At 57.1% G+C, this 16,771-nt stretch overlaps 2 protein-coding genes across 2 annotated transcripts in view; one reads left to right on the forward strand and one right to left on the reverse strand.

The window, feature by feature from the left end:
- RSRC1 (arginine and serine rich coiled-coil 1) overlaps positions 1-5,484 on the reverse strand; it is a 126,596-nt gene extending 121,112 nt beyond the window's left edge. The window contains exons 1-4 of the mRNA XM_058421942.1: positions 5,444-5,484; positions 4,917-4,938; positions 4,357-4,551; positions 1,974-2,093 (exon numbers count right to left, since the gene is read on the reverse strand). Of these exons, the coding sequence (XP_058277925.1) occupies positions 1,974-2,093; positions 4,357-4,544 (308 nt within the window). The 5' untranslated portion in view covers positions 4,545-4,551; positions 4,917-4,938; positions 5,444-5,484. The remainder of the gene's footprint in view (positions 1-1,973; positions 2,094-4,356; positions 4,552-4,916; positions 4,939-5,443) is intronic.
- Positions 5,485-7,225: 1,741 nt separating this feature from the next.
- SHOX2 (SHOX homeobox 2) lies at positions 7,226-12,901 on the forward strand. The gene is made up of 5 exons (XM_040074426.2): positions 7,226-7,535; positions 8,420-8,628; positions 11,069-11,126; positions 11,212-11,300; positions 11,413-12,901. Exons 1-5 carry the CDS (start codon positions 7,271-7,273, stop codon positions 11,662-11,664), a joined length of 873 nt encoding a protein of 290 aa, XP_039930360.1. The 5' UTR covers positions 7,226-7,270; the 3' UTR covers positions 11,665-12,901.
- The last annotated feature ends 3,870 nt before the right edge of the window (positions 12,902-16,771 follow it).

Genomic DNA, 16,771 nt, shown 5'->3' on the forward strand with positions numbered 1-16,771 from the left:
TCAGGCAGAGATGGGAAATCCTCAACCCTGGATCACCTTTTCCTACTATTTCTATTTTTAGGTTTATTTTTTCTACCCCTCCATCATTCCCTCTCTGCCCCACCATCTCTTTTCCAGCCTGAGGAATCCTGAAGTCCTTGGAAAGCTGGTGAGCCCCTGGACTGAGTGATTTTGAGGCAGAAAAGGGATTATTTGGCATCACTGCAAGAGCTCAGCAGTGACAGCCAGGGCAAGCACAGGCCTGGGGTAGCAGCTTTGTGCCAAAGCAAGATTTAACTCTCCAAAAATCAGATTGACCCACAGCTGCTCAGTGCCACCTTACAGCAGACTCGGAAAAAAATCACAATAAAGGATGGAATGGGTGCTGTTGGGTTTAACTGTGAGCTTTTGGACTCCTGTGGGGTCATTTGGGATGTTATTTATCAATATTTCCCCTCAGTGTGTGTGAACAGGACCAGCACTTAAAGGAATGCGCAGCTCCACCCCTCTAGTGCTGCACACTCAATTTCCCCAAATATTTGATACAGACAATATTCAATACATAAACACCTGAAACATAAACTATTTGCTACATAAAATACCTGATACAGCAAATATCTCATACGCAGTATTTTCTAGCAGTAGGCACGGTTTTCAGCTTTTTAGGTGCTTAATTCCCACACTTTGCGACCATGATTAAAATCCAATCCCTTGGAAAAAGATGCCCACTTAACCATAGCTAGTGAGATCTGCAATTTATATTTATCACATATTGGTTTATATCAATTAAACCATAGCTGATGAGGTCTGCAACTTCTTATATATTGTTTTATCATAATAAAAGCATTTTAAATCAGTTTATCACACTTCCACCCAGTGAGCATGTGACACACTGAAAAACCTTCCCTCTCACCTCATTCTTCTGCCGTTTCTGTGGGTTCAAACTGATTTTCTTAACAAAAAAAAAGTGGATTTTCACAGGAATAGCTGCACAGCTCTGCTGGGGAGGATACTCCAAGAGGGGTCAGGCAGTTTGATCTCTAACTTTATTTCTAAATCTAAATAATTCCTACTACAAAGGCACTGCAGCAATAAAGGGTCCAAGCAGCTCTTCCAGTGAGCAGCGGGGAATAAATCACAGCACAACACAAATAAGTGGAACATTCACATCTTCCAGCAACAGCTTTTCAACATTTAGAGGCAACAGCTGTCCTGGTCTGGCTATGGAAGCCAAAGGTTTAAAACTCTCAGTGCAGGCACACAAAATCACCTGGCTGAAGACTTTAAACACGTACCCAAACAGCTCAGATCTGCCTGATCCACTCAATAATTAAATTAAAGTCAACACAAAAAGCTAATGGGAAACCTGGTAGCCAGGATAAACTTCTGTTAAACCTCTTAATTGAAAAATATACACAAATACAACCCGAGGGGCTTCTAATTAAAGAAGAAAAGCCGATTTTATGACTTTTTGCAGCTTCTGGGTAAGATTTAAATACTTCAGTTGTGAAATACTTCTCACAAACCAATGCATGCACGCTTTCACTGCAGTGATCATCCTTAAATATTAATAAAAGACTGCATAACTAAAGAGTCATCCTTTTCCAAGAGAAACACAGGTGACAAAATCAGTTTATTCTGAACTTCAGGGAGCCAATGGTACGTGTGAGAATCATGGAAAGCAAAATAAAAAATCCACAAGATATTTCCAAATGATTCTGTGACATCAAGAGCCCCTATTTATGCTTTTTTTGCTTGAATCAAATGCAAAATAAACAACTTCAAAACTGTTTCACCAGGGTAACTGAAAGATTTGTGTGTGGAGAGCCCTGCAGAGACCCCAAAGGAGGAATTTCGAGGGATGTGTGGCTCAAACCATCACCTGCAGCCATTATTTCCATTTATCCCAAGCTCAGTAATTATGTCAGGATTCTCCAGGAACGCTTTTCCAGTAGAAATAACACAGCTTTTTTTTTCCTAGGGGACACTCTTACCTCCTGGTCCTGCTCTTTGACCTGGACCTTTGGGATCTGTAGGATTTCCCTCTGCCCCTGGAGCGGCTGCGCTTCCTCCTGGAGCCGTAGGAAGAGCTGCTGCTGGATCTGTGTCTGCGCCTGCAACAGAGCCAGGGGGAGGCTGAGAATTCCCCAAAAACAGGGACAGACACCGAACAATCCCTGAGAAAACAGAGCCAGGGGGAGGCTGAGAATTCCCCAAAAACAGGGACAGACACCGAACAATCCCTGAGAAAACAGAGCCAGGGGGGAGGCTGAGAAAACCCCAAAAACAGGGACAGACACCGAACAATCCCTGAGAAAACAGAGCCAGGGGGAGGCTGAGAATTCCCCAAAAACAGGGACAGACACCGAACAAACCCTGAGGAAACAGAGCCAGGGGGAGGCTGAGAATTCCCCAAAAACAGGGACAGACACCGAACAATCCCTGAGAAAACAGAGCCAGGGGGAGGCTGAGAAAACCCCAAAAACAGGGATAGACCCCAGAAATTCCTGAGGAAACAGAGCCAGGGGGAGGCTGAGAAAACCCCAAAACAGGGATAGACCCCAAAAACTCCTGAGACAACAGAACCAGGGGGAGGCTGAAAAAGCCCCAAAAACAGGGACAGACCCCCACAATTGCTGAGAAAACATGCACAAACCATGGAGGGGGAGGTTTGCAGGGTGCTCCAGAAGCCCCAAATCCCACAATTCCCCCATGACAAGTACCTCACGTACACAGGGACACTACTGCCCTAAAGAGCTGAGCCTCCAAAATCCACATCCCAAGCAAAAAGTGAGGTTTGGGTGGGGTCCTTAAATACTATTGGTAGTAATCAGTAAATCAATGTTAATTTGTTTCATTTGGGTTCATTTCAGGGCAGTTCTTCCCTAAATCCAATCAGGAATCAAAAGGGTCTCTTTTCCTCTCCTTCCCAGTTCTGTTTATTCAAAGAATAAATTCTTCTACGCCAAGGAGAAAGGGGAAAGAAAAGATATCAAACCCCAAATCCAAATGAAATACAAATCTTAACATTTCCTCTCCATCTCCCCAGGAGTTAACTAATTAACAATTACAATCCTCCCTATTTTTGGCCTTTATGTGTGATTAATATTAGAATATTAGAGCACAGAAACACTGCTGGAATTCAGGATATTTTTTGATCCAGCATGAGGGAAAGGGACTGCAGGAGCTGGAAAGGATAAATAGGTTAACTGCTGGACAGCAGGGCTGCACCTGGAAAGGGAATGGGATGTTCCTGCTGCATGAGGGACAGGAATTCCAGAAAGTGCTGCCTTTGATTCCTGAGGGTCAGGGATAAATCCAGCAAGGATTTATCCCTGAACTGCCAGAAGCAAATGCCCTGCCCCAAGGGCAAAGCCAAGATCCCAAAAGCAGAGCCTTGGGGCTTTCCTGGATGCAGTTGGAGCGGCCTGGGGTCCATCCAGCCCCAAATCCCCCCTGCTTTTCCTGGGAGCTGGCTGTGCTGGAATAACGGGATTCCAGCTGCTCACAGCTGGACCACAGCCCCTGGCACCTCCTTGGGGAGGATGGAGATCCCAGCAGGAGCAGGAGAAAGGGAACAAACCCCTGAGCTCCCTTCCTCGCCCCAGAAAGGAGCATTTCCTCCTGGATTTCCAGGGCAGCTGGACACTGGGAATGTTTTCCAGCCCCACTTCCCAATGAATTCACCAGCACAAGCCAGACTGAGGCAAAGAGGACGGAGCCACAGAGATGCTGCAGGGCTGGAGCCCCTCTGGAGCCAGGCTGGGAGAGCTGGGAATGTTCCCCTGGAGAGGAGAAGGCTCCAGGGAGAGCTCAGAGACAATTTCAGAGCCTAAAGGGGCTCCAGGAGAGCTGGAGAGGGACTGGGGACAAGGGATGGAGGGACAGGACACAGGGAATGGCTTCACATGGCCAGAGGGCAGGGCTGGATGGGAGATTGGGAAGGAATTCCTCCCTGTGAGGGTGGGGAGGGGCCGGGATGGGATTCCCAGAGAAGCTCTGGCTGCCCCTGGATCCCTGGGAGTGTTCAGGGCCGGGCTGGATGAGCTTGGAGCAGCTTGGGACAGTGGAAGAGTCGTTCCCTTCTTCTCCTGCTGGGAGAAGAAAGGAAGAGTTACTTTATCTCTTGGGGTTTCTGTGCTTTAAAGCAGCAGTTTCCTTTGGATCTGCACATTCCCTGCTTTATTCTCCTGGGGGGAAGGAGGTGTGGGTGCTTCGGTCACTGTGGTGGGTTGGGGGTTTCATTCTGACGAAAGCGAAAACATTCTCACATCCGGAACAATCCCGTGCCACAAACTCCCAACCCGCGGGATCCAAACCCTGGGATCTGTAAAATCAAAGAGCTCAACCTCTGAAAACCCCCTACAACAAATGCACCTTTTCTCATAGGAATGGGACCAAGACTGGAGATCCCGAGAGCGCGACCTGGACCTGGATTTCCTCCCGGATTTTTTGCGGCTGTAGGTGCGGCTGTCCGAGGAGCTGCTGGAGGAGGAGCGCCGGCGGTGCTTCTTCTTCCTCCTGCTCCTGCTCTCCTCCTCCGTGTCCGAGGAGCGCCGGCCCATCTCCCACCTGCACAGAACCCAAACGTGCCCAGCTGTGAGACGGTCTGGTGTTGGCTTATGCTTATGCAAAAACAAAAATAAAAACACGCGGTTCCGTCTCCTCCCGTCCCTGTTCCTCGGGAGCAGAGCCTGACCCTCCCGGCTGTCCCCTCTTGTCAGGGAGTTGTGCAGAGGCAGAATTTCCCCCCGATCCCCCTTTTCTCCAGGCTGAGCTCCTTTCCAGCTCCCTCAGTCCCTCCTGGTGCTCCAGCCCCTTCCTAGCTCCGATCCCTTCTCTGCTCCTCCTCTTCCCAGCACAGACGGGTCCAACTCGCTCATCTCCTCCATCCAAACTTTTGCCTTTCCTCACGCTCTTGGCCACCGAGGCGGCACCTGCTGATCCACCGGGGAGAGCCTGGAGCAGAACAAAGGGAAATTCCCCATCAGGGACACAGCAACTCCTCCCAAGCACTGCCGGGAGCCGCAGCGAGCACCAGCCGGGACTCAAGGGAAAATCCTCGCGGGAGAACGCCACGTTCCGGACGCGGCGTCCGCTCCGGGAGAATTCCCGTGCTGTCCCCGGCACGGGCCCCGTGAGCACCGGCATCCCCCGGGGGCTCGCTCGCCGCCACCGCCAGCGGCCCCGGGGACTCCTCCTCCCCACGCAGCCAAACCCCCGCGCACCGCGGCTCCTGGCCCACGCCCGGCCCGGCCGGGACTGCCCCGCGCGGGGCTCCCCCGGGGCCGCGCCCCCGCACCGCCCGCACCGGAGGCCGCGCGGCCGCCGCGCACACCCGGCCCTGCAGCCGCCGCCGATCCGGCCCTGCCGTGCCCGGTGCCGCTCTGCCCCTTGTCCCCCGTGTCCCGGTGTCCCCGGTGTCCCGCCGTGGGTCCCCGGGGTCCCCCCGTGCCCCCCGTACCTGGCGCAGCCGCCGCGGCCCCGGTTCGAGCCCAGCGCCTTCCGGGGCGGCGGGCAGGCAGCGCCAATCCACCGCCGAGCGCGGCCAGGCGGCCACAGCGAGCGCCGAGCCATCGATGCGGCGCGCCGGAGAGCGCCCACGCGGGACGGGCGGGGGTCGGGCCGGGGTTGGGATCGGGGTCGGGCCGGGGTTGGGACAGGGGTCCTTCTGCCCACGGGAGCTTCAGAGCTCACGGAGCGCCGTCTGCACCGTGCCCAACACGGCGACCAACGCGGCGACCCACGGGGTCCCGGCGTGACACGACCCGCAGAAGGGGAGCGTGGGTGTTCCCGGGGTCGGGGTCCCGCTGCCCACGCTGCTGTCCGCACCGTGCCCAACGCGGCCACGCGCGGGCCCGTCCCGGCACAGCGGCACGGAGCGGTTTTCGTTCCGTCCCGATGAGCTAGAGGAGGGTCGGGGTTTTCTGGCGCCCAGAGCCGCCCCCGCGGGAGGAGGGCACCGCTCCACTCGCGGCGTGGGCACCGCCGCCGTGCCCGAGGGACCGAGCGCGCCGGGCTCGGAGCGAGCCGGGACCCACCGGACGGAGCGGAGCATCCGCCGGGATGAAACACAACAGGACAGAAATACAACGGCACCATTTCACCGCTCCGCTTAATTCGATTTTCTTACCGAGTTTGCCTCGTTTAACGCGAGCTCCCGAGCCACGGGAACGGCGAAACGCTCGTGGGGACAAACGAAATGTCAGCGCGGAGGGGCCGGTGAGGGTGACCCGGCCGCTCGGCAGCCGCGGCGGGGCCGGTCACACCGAATCCCCCCGTGCCCGGCGCTCCCGGGATGGAAAACGCCCCCGGGAGCGGCTCCCGAGCGGCGCGGGGGGATCGGGACTCGCTGCCTGTCGCGACAGGGTCGCGTGTGACCGGCTCGGAGTAAAGGCCCGCGCCACCCCCGGTACCGAACCCGGTAAAATGAACGCTCCGTTACGCGAAGTCATCGCCCCAAAGGTCAATGAAAAATCGATACGCAGGCACGAGTTAAACAATTCTGAATAATTTATTAGAATTTAGCCGAGGTGGGGGGAGAGGCGAGACCCGTCAAACAAAAGCGCTCCGCGGTGGGATTTAAAATAAATAAATAAATTAGGAAAACGATATCGGCGATATCGGCGAATTCGGCTCGAAGGCGATGATGCCTCGATGCGCGGCCGCGCTCCTCGCTGTCATTTATCCATCCCCTCGTTTATCCGCGGCTCCCGCCGAGGAACTTCGGCCGCTCCCGCGGGGCCGGGGCCGCTCCGGTTCGCCGCTCCCGGGGCTGAGGGACCCCGGCGGGGCTGAGCCGACCCTGGCTGGGCTGAGCCGACCCCGGCGGGGCGGTGCGCGGAGCCTGCGCGCCCCCGCCGCCCCCCCGCGCGTCCCGCTGGCCACTCCCCCGCCGCCCCGGCCCCGCTCCGCGCCGCGCTCGCCCGGGACCCGGCGCACGGTCCCGCGCCTAATTAAATTAATTAGGGCGCATCGCGCGGCGGGCGGGCGGTGCCGGTGGCCGCAGCGCCCCGCGGGCGGGCGAGCGGCGAGCGCGGGAGGAAGGAAGGGAGGAAGGAAGGGGTCCATTCAGAGCTCCGAGGGGAGGTAATTCGCCGGGAACAAGGGGCCGGCTTTGCAAAGTATAAATAGTGCCACTTCAATCGCCGCGTCGCTGTCAGACCCCGGGAGCCCTGCACGTCGGGCGGCACGGCCCGGCCCGGCTCGGCACGGCCCGGGGCGCCGCCGCCGCCTCCTCCCCGCCCCGTGGATGCCCGCCCGGGGAGCCGGGGCAGCGCGCCCCTGAGCCATGGAGGAGCTGACGGCGTTCGTCTCCAAGTCGTTTGATCCCAAAGCCAAGGAGAAGAAGGAGCTCATCACCTACCGCGAGGTGCTGGAGAGCGGGCCCCTGCGCGGCGGCGGCGGCCCGCGGGAGCCCGGCGGGGCGGCGGCGGAGCCGGGCCGGGAGGACGCGGGCAGCCCCGCGGCGCGGCCGGCCGGGCGCTCCCCGCCCCGAGAGCCCGACGCCGCCGCCGAGAGAGCGGCCGAGGCGGCCACCCCCAAGCTCAGCGACGGTAACGGCGGCACCGCGGGCTCCCCCTTCTCCCGTTCCCCTTCCCCTTCCTCCCCTTGCCCCCGCCGGGGTCGCGGTCGCGGGTGGCCAGGGCTTCGCGGAGAGGCAGCTCCCGGTGATGACGGGCGGCTGCGCGGGAGATCGGCGGCCGGGCTGGAAGTTTTTTTTAGATGAAAATACTTCAAACCCGGATTTAACTTGCTGAGAACGCGGGCTCGTTCCCGTTCGGCATCCCACGGGAAGCCGCGCCGCCAACGAAAGCCCGGGCCCGTTCGTTCCCCCGCGCTCCGGGCTGCGCGCACTCGCGTGGGGCCGGGCCGGGCCGCGCTGCCCCCGCTCAGACCCGCGGCCGTTTCCGCGCGGTGCTGCGGGAATCGCCGGGCCCGTTCCCGTTCCCGTGGCCGCGGGGACCCGCGGGTCGCTGCCGCCCTTTTGTTGGGACCGGCGGAGAGCCCGGAGCATCCCCCGAGCGGGTGCCCGCCGTGAGGCGATCGGTACCGCGGGGAGCCGCGGCTGGGCCGGGCCGGGCGGTCCCGGGGCCCGGTGCGGGGCTCCGGCCCAAAATCGCCCGAGGAGAAAGGAATCCCGGGGGAGCGCGGAGGGGCCGGCGGAGGCTCCGGGGACCTGTTGCTGCGCATCCCCCGGGGCCGCGGCGGGGAGGGCTCGGTGCGGACCCCGTTCCACCCCCGCCAGCGGTTACCGGAGCCCGCGGCCGAGCCCGGAACGGCAGCGGCAGAGGCGGCCTAGAGCGGCCCGGGCTCGCAGGCCCCGGTAGCGGCTGCCCCGGCCCCGGGGGGCTCCCGGCCGCATCCCCCCGGCCGCCGGGAGCGGGGCGAGCCCCGGTGCCCCCCGGCGCCGCCGCTCTGACTGCTGTGTCGTGCCCAGTGTCCCCAGAGCTGAAGGAGCGCAAGGAGGATGCGAAAGCGATGGAAGACGAAGGGCAGACGAAAATCAAGCAGAGGAGGAGCCGGACGAATTTCACCCTGGAGCAGCTGAACGAGCTGGAAAGGCTTTTCGACGAGACCCACTACCCGGACGCGTTCATGCGGGAGGAGCTGAGCCAGCGGCTGGGGCTCTCCGAGGCCAGGGTGCAGGTAGCCGGGGCTGCGTGGCTGTCCCCCCGCGTGGGCGCGTGTGCTCGGGGGAAGGGGCAGCTCGGGAAGATGATGGGGACGTGCCCCATCCTTGTGTCAGGGAGAGGATGCGGCTCCCCGGCTCCCGGCTTCACCCGGCAGATCCAGCCCCGGCCTCGCAGGGTTTTTGCCTGCCCGGGATTTGTCTCCCCGCGTGTCCCCGTCCCTTGGTTCTGCCGCGTTTTACCCCAGCTCCGCCGTTCATTCCATCCCCGCTCCCCGGTTCATCCATGGACGCGGCGATTCCTGTCATGGATGTCGCGAGCATAAAGCGAGTTAGAAACCGCAGAGTGAAACAAGGATAGGTAGATTTTTTTTTTTTTTTCCTTTTTCAGTCCGTTTTCCCTCGTAGTTCTTCCGTGTTGAAACGGCACGAAAACTGAGCGAGGTGCCTTTGTTCGGGTTTACGGAAAACGGGGAAAGTCCGGGATGAACCCGAGATATTTTGAGCTTTCTCTCCCCTCCCGGGAAGCCGCGGATTCTCTGGGTTTAACCTGCGCTTTGCACCATCCCAAAGTTTGGGTTTTGGGGTTTTTTTGTTGTTGTTGCTGTTTTTCCAAACGTGTTCCTGAGCCGCTTTCTGCGAGTTTTGTCGGGATGAGCCGAGGAGCGGGGAGGAAGGGGGATCCCTCAAATGAGAACAAATGTAGCTGCTCCGGTGTATTTCCGTTCCGAAAGGAAAAGAACAGAAAATGATGGTCATTATTTGTCGGAACACATGGAGAAGTTTTAGGGCCCCCGAACATCTGCAGCTGGTAGAAAGTATCGCTGTAACAGATACTCCCCCTCGATCTTTGTGCTCGCAGGCACCATCTGCACCCAAGTGCGCGCTCAGTCCTCGGGGGGCTTCCCTGCATCGTGTAAGGTTGTGAGGACACAGGCAGAGCCGGCGCGGCGAGCAGAAAAACTCCAAACCAGCAGCTTTTGTCAGAGCCTGAACCACAGGGGGGAAAAAAAAATTAAAAAAAAATTATAAAACTCTTCATTTCCCCCTCCTCCACCCCTCCTTTTTGTTTATTTTTTATTATTTATTTTTATTTTTTTCTGGCTGCTCCGTTGGTTTTTGGTCGGTTGGTTTCTATTTGTGTTTGTCCGTGGTTGCGTTTTGGGGTTTTTTGGGGTTTTGTTTTTTGTTTTTTTTTTTTTCCAATTTATTTTTTATCTCTCTTCACCAAACCTTAACAAAACCCAGGCAAAAAGTTGTTGGCTGTGGAAAATGGAGCAGGGAGGTGCTCGACAAAGGAGGCGGCGGCGGCGCATAATCCGCGCTCCCATGATGCCAAATCGCAGGGCGCATAATAACTTTTGGAGATTTACATAGATTAAACCCATTCCCTAGAAATCCTCTCGGAAAAAAATAATAATAATAAAAAAAGAGCCAAACCCCAAACCGCTTTTCAATATTTTGCCTCGTATCTGCTCTAATTTGTAAATGACGGAAGGCGCTGGAGGCTGAGGGCGAACGTGGCCCTTGGGCAGATTTTCCTTGGCTGGAGAAAATGACAGGGCGGGAGGAATTCCCGTTTATATTCGTCTCTTCGAGTAAGACCTCAAAAAATGCAATTTTTTTATCCTTTTTTTTTTCTTTATCCTTTTTATTTTTTTTTTTTTTTCTCCTGGCCTCGGGGAAAGGATTCCTTGGCGGATGTGGCTGCCGGGATGCGCTGCAGAGCCCTGGGTTTAGAAACGGGGATCTTTTAGGACCGGCTCTCTCCCCCTTTCCCTCCCTCCTTTCTCAAAGCCGGCACAACTTCAGGCTGGGAATTCATTTTAACGATTCCATTTCCAATATTAAGGGTACGCTCGTGTCTAACGGGGCAGCCTCTTCGGTGCAAGCAAATTAGATTATTATGGTAATGAGATAATTATTCCTCTGCTGTGCTACACTCCAGTGAGCAGAGAAATTCGAAACTTCTTTGTAGAGAAGCTTTTAGGACCGGATTTCTCCTCAACCACCCTCCCCCCCCAAAAAAGGAAAAGAATACAAAAAGTCATAAAACCCTGTTGTTGAGTTTTTCTGCGGGATAAAGCTAATTAATTTCTTTATTAATGAGCGCGGGCTTCTCAGGCCGTTACCGCCCTTTAGCAGTGGATCTCCAGGGCGATTCCAGCTTTTTCGGGGGTGTGATGCTGGAAGTGGAACCCGGGGCTGGGGAAATCATTTCCCTGCGGGGTGCGCTCCGCGCTTGGCCATTTTCGGGCCGTTCGGACTCTTTTCCTTTCCCCTGTCAGAGCTCGGGAGCGGGGGCAGCCCCGGCACCGGGGGGAGCGCACCCGCGTGGCTTGGGGGGCTCCGGGAATTGAATTTAACTTTATTATCGTTATTAACGCTGTCGGTTGCGGTTGTTCCGGGCGGCTTTTCGCCGCTCCCGCCCGTGACCCCCCGTCCCCGTCCCCGCAGGTCTGGTTCCAGAACCGCCGGGCCAAGTGCCGAAAGCAGGAGAACCAGCTGCACAAAGGTAGCGGGGCGGGGGCGCGGCTCGGCCACGCCCGGGGGGCTGCGGGCGCTGCCCCCGGCGCTGACCCCGCCGTTCCCCCGCCCAGGGGTGCTGATCGGAGCCGCCACCCAGTTCGAGGCCTGCCGGGTGGCTCCCTACGTGAACGTGGGCGCCTTGAGGATGCCCTTCCAGCAGGCGAGTGCGGGCGGCTCGGCGGCCGCGAGGATTTTATTTATTTTTATTATTATTATTTCATTTCTGGGCGGGTGGGGTGACACGGGCCCACCCTCCGCTTGTCCCCCCGCAGGTGCAGGCGCAGCTGCAGCTGGACAGCGCCGTGGCCCACGCTCACCATCACCTGCACCCGCACCTGGCCCACGCCCCGTACATGATGTTCCCCGCTCCGCCCTTCGGGCTCCCGCTGGCCACGCTGGCCGAGTCCGCCTCCGCCGCCTCCGTGGTGGCCGCGGCCGCCGCCGCCAAGACCACCAGCAAGAATTCCAGCATCGCCGACCTCCGCCTGAAGGCCAAGAAACACGCCGCCGCCCTGGGGCTGTGACCGCGATGCTGCTTTTTCTTTTTCCTTTTTTTTTTTTTTTTTCTTCTTTTTTTCTTTCTTTATTTTTTTTTTTTTTTTTATACCCCCCACAATCCAAAAAAAAAAAAAAAATGTTAAAAAAAAAAGCGAAGAAACGAGGGGAGAGGAGAAAAACGGACGGGAGATATATACTTATTTAAGGAATTAGAGGACGCGCAGCTGGGAAGTTCACAGGTTTTGAAACTGACCTTTTTCTGCGAAGTTCACTTTAATACGAGAAATTTGATAAGAGAGGCGGGCCTCCTTTCGCGTTGCATCGGGTACTTGAGTTTAACAACCGCGTCTGGAATAGCGAAAAAAAAAAAAAAAAAAAAAAAAAAAGAAAAAGAAAAAAAAAAGAGAGAGAAAGACGACGACAAACAGAAAGAAAAAAAAAAAAAAAAAAAAAAAGACAATGATTTCTCTGCGAATTTCTAATGGGAAACTGTCCGGGATACTTCCTCCAGCAGCATTCCGGGTTGCATGTATTTGTATTTCATTGATGGAGTCCTTTGATTCACTTGCACTTCACCCTCATCTTTAGTAGGAAAAAAAAAAAAAACAAAACCAAACCGAGACAACCACCAAACAAACGTGGCTGGGTTCTTCCTCCTTTAACCTTGGAGGGGAGCAGGCGGGGAGAGGCAGATCAAGCGCTACCTTTGCCACTCCTAAATCTCTGCCGGTCGTTTGCTGCCCCACGTCTGAAATAAAAGGGAGCGGGAAGCGCCGGGAGAGCGGAGTTTGCCTCCCCTTGGCCGGGTTCCTCCTGTCCTGAGGGCAAAAGGAAAGGAAAGACAAAAAAAAGAGTATTTAATTCCCAACCACCACTTGACACCACGGCAAATTCCAATAAGAGGTACTGGGTACATGTAAAATATGTTGATACACACCAACAAAGTTTATTTTGGCTATAACTTGTGAATTGATAGTTGACTGTCAAACATTTACATTTTATCTCATAAAGGTGTATCTATTCACGTAATCTTGTGATTTTTTGGGGAGTTATTATTATTGTTATTATTATTATTATTTGAGAGACGTATAGCTATTTAACCTGGGGTACCCTGCGGTCAGTGATTGTTATCCCAGATTTCGCCATCTCACCCTCGTGCTTATTGCCAAGACAGAGGGAAAGCTCTTCTACGCGAACTTTGGTATGGACGGGCTTTGTATCTATTTGTTCTCCATGAAAACGAAATTATTTATATTGACCATATTTTTTCTAGTGTATTTTAAGTTATTTAAAAAAAAAAAAAAGGAGAAAAAAAAAAAGAAAGCAAGATGCTGTTATCTCATTGCATTTGTTGTCAGCACAATATATTTTTGTTCCGCTCAGGTTCGCTTCTTTTTTTTTTTTTTTTTTTTTTTAAACCCCATTTTCGACGTCACGGATTTCGCTAAGTGCCAAATGATGTATTTAAGACGCTCTGTGCCCTATTGAAGGGCGGCGTGGGGCCGGTCCCGGCTCCCTGCCGTGGGTGATGCTCTTTCTTTCCCCTCTTCTCCCCTCCTGCGGAGCTCGCACCTTTCTCTTTCCTCTCCGTAGGGATCGCCGCACCGCGAGGAAGCGCCGCTCGCCTCCGCGCAGCTGTATTTTTAAATTTGATTGTTTTTTCCACCCCCTCCCTTCACTTTCTCCGAGTTTTCCCCCCGAGTTTGGGCCGCACGAAGCGGACGCGGCGCTGGGCTCTCCTGCGGCGGAGGAAGCGCTTCGGCCATCGCGGCTTTTCCGATGTTCCCTCGGGCCCCCGCAGGTAATAAAAGCGAGGAAAGCCGAACGGCTCGGAATCTTTTCCAGGGTGGGATCCGGGGAGGATCGGGACCCCCAGCGCTCCCCTCACGCCCGGATTCTCCTCCCGGAGCGCTGGGATGCTCCGGGAAATCCCAGCGGGAGGAGCCGCTCCGGGACCAGCCATGGACCGGGCTGGAGCGGGATGCTCAACCCACGAGCCCCCGCCGGGGACGGGCTGGGAAGGGTCGGGAAGGGTCGGGAAGGATTGGGAAGGGTCGGGAAGGGCTGGGAAGGGCTGGGAAGGGTCGGGAAGGGTCGGGAAGGGCTGGGAAGGGTCGGGAAGGGTCCCCCCGGGCCGGCTGCTGCACCGCGAGCAGCGACAGGAGAGCCCGAGGTGTCCCCGCGGGATGGACCGGGATAAGGACCGGGACAAGGACAGGGACAGTCAGAGCCCTCCCGGCGAGGCCCTCGGCCGTTCCTGTGCTAATAACGGGCCGGAAATGATGGATTTTACATTAGGTGAGACGGCTTTATCCCGGCAAAAGCGAGATACTGCTAATGATAAAGTCAATGAAAGTAGCGGCGGCGGCGATTGATCCCGAGCGGAGCAGTTCATCAAGGGGTGCCCGAGAGCCCCGCAGGCTCCGACACCCTCTCCCTCCCCCAAGGAACCCGTCGGGTCTCACCTGCCCCGCTCCGAGCGCGGCGGGTTTAGGCGGAGCTGCCCGACCAGCCCCGAGCGGGATTTGGGGGGTTTTGGGGGGTGGGACACAAGTGCGGAGGAGGCAAGGGGGACCTCAGACCTTCCCTCGGCTCTTGGCACGTCTGGCTTCAAGATGGTTGGAGCAAAAAGTCGGGAAAAGTGGGATTTCGGCCCGTCAGGGGAGGCCATTGGAGGGTGTAAGAGAACTGTGGGGTTTTTAGCACGGCTGTGATTAAAATCAGATAGTTCTGACGGGATGTTTTTGGACAGGAATCCTCACGTTCCTGCTCTCCTTGGACTGCAATCCCTAATAAGTCTACAGGCCAACAGAAGTTGGCCAGGACTCTTCTGCTTCTATTTTATTTCTTAGAGCGTCTGAACCTCTACGAAAGCCCGCAGATTTCCCCAGATTTAATTACGGCTGTTTCACGAAGCGGCCAGAGCTCGCCATCCCTGCTTCCTGCGGATAAAATTTCCGTGTGGGATTGACGTGGAGACGCGCTGGCCTGAGAAGAGGCTGTGGAGGAGGGATCCAGAAATCCTGCAGGAAGGAATAAACACCTGTTTCTGTCCCACAGAGCCCCCGGGGCGCTCCCAGCAGGACCTGAGGAGGATCCCGCGGGGCTGAAGGAGCGCTTCCCACGTTTTGTTGTCTCTGCAGCAGCACCAGGGAGGAGAGCGGGGCAGGGAGCAGCCAGAGGTCTGGCAGGGAGCTCCGAGCCCAGAGATTCCTGCAGGGATCTCGGTGTTCCACACAGCAGCAGCGCTGGGAAGGAGAAGGGAGGAGGAGAGCGTCCTTGAACCGGCATGGAGAGGTGCTGGACCCCCCGCACAAAGCCGCCGTGTGCCGTGGAGCTCGCTCAGGGCTCAGCTCCGCTCCAGGCTCAGCTTTCCAATCGCCTTCTGCAGCAGCAGCGTCGGAAAAGCGCCCGAGCCTCTGGTATCCAGAGGGAGCTGCGGCTGGGCAGCCAGGGAATAAATAATGTCCTGCGCTAGCAGTGCGCCCCGTGCTCCTTCCTGCCCAGTAAATATCGATACTTGTTCAATTCTGTGGCTGTTCCCGTTCTGTTTGCCCTCGAAGCCTCAGCCCCTGGCTGTTTCTGAGCCTGGTTTTGCCGCCTGCGAGGTGCCAAGGTGACAGGGCCCCTCCTGAGCGGGTTTCAGGAAGAAAAGCGGCGGATCCGGATCATTTTGGGGGTTCTGAGGCGGGCAGCGAAGCTGTGCGAGGAACTGGAAAAGCTGCGCTGGTTCCTGACGCTCCCTGCGCTCCAGCAGCGGCTGCCCCCGGTTTTCCTGGAGGATCCAGCGAGCGTTCCCAGCCACGGGAGCTGTCACTGCTCGCACCCCACACCAGCCCTCAGCCTCCTCTCCAGGTGCTCTTTGGGCAATTAAGTCGGTGTGAGTGAAGGAAATCCTCGGAGTTTACGACGCCCCGAGCCCTCACTGCCCTGGTGGCGGGCTGTGGGCTCTGGGATGCGTTCGTGCTGCTCTGCCACCTCCTCCCCATCCTGCGGCCCGAATTCCAGAGCCACGACCCCCACCCTGAGCCCTGTGGGGAGGCCGGGGCTGCTTTTGGCAGGTGAAGAGCCCCACAGTCCCATCCCCTCCCCTCAGTGGGGCCGGGTTCGGGCTCCGGGATCTGCGGGAATCTGCACCATCATCCATCCCTGTGTGCATCCCCGGGCCGAGCCCACAGCCCTGCTCCGTGCTGCGGCGGCGGCCTCTCCTCCAGCACCGCGATTTGGGGCTCAGCTCCTCCTAGAGAGGGAAGGGAGGCTTTTCCCTGATCAGGGAGAGGCGTCTGGGGATGTTTTCCTTCATAGCAAAGGGGTTTAGGGCCTTTGCTGCTCGTTAAACGCACCAGCGCTTTCGGCAGCCTCCTTCTCCACGGGGAAAAATCACCCGGGGAAAAATTCTGGGGGAGGATTCCGAAACGGAGAGGTAAAAATGCACAAGAGGAACGAGGGGCAGTTTGGGTTTCTTGGCAGCTTGCAGCCCCCCCGAAAGCAGCGAGGATAAAAAGCTGGGCTTGGTAAAACACCAGCGCCAGAGCTTCATGAACATCTCCCTCCTGCTCGTCCAGGGGGTAGAGAACAGCTTTAACAACGCTCTCAGGAGCTGCATCGCCCTTGGGCTGAGGTCCCAGGCGTGGCAGGGGGACACCCAGCTGGGTGCTGCACCCCTGGGTGTGCGGGCTCACCTGGGGCACCCCCAGCTCTGTGCAGCTCCCAGAGGGGATGGGCTGCTCGGCAGCTGTCCACATCCAGCTGCTGGCCCCCGAAGTGTCCCCTTGTCACGCCAGAATTGTCCCCCCGGCCTCTCGGCCCCCCGGGTGGGCACAAAGTGCCGTGAAATGGGAGTTTTGCTCGGTGCCCGGTGGCGGTGGGGTCACAGCGACCCCGCGGTTTCTGCTCCCTGTGAAACCCAAATATTGTAAACCTCCAGCCCCTTCCCTCGCCCGGCCCCTGCAGTGCCCGGGGAGATGCTGACAAGCTGCGCGCTCTCTCTGACAGGGGAAACATTTCGTCACTCCCGTGCTGGGCAGCTCCTGCTTCCAGCCGCTCCTGCTTCCACAGCAGCCCACAGCCAGAGCTAGCTTTTCCTCACAGGAGGAGAGCTCCAGCTGGAGAGAACTGCACAGGGGATGGAGT

The sequence above is a fragment of the Hirundo rustica genome, chromosome 10 (genome assembly GCF_015227805.2).
Source record: "Hirundo rustica isolate bHirRus1 chromosome 10, bHirRus1.pri.v3, whole genome shotgun sequence".
Taxonomy (NCBI): Eukaryota; Metazoa; Chordata; class Aves; order Passeriformes; family Hirundinidae; genus Hirundo; species Hirundo rustica.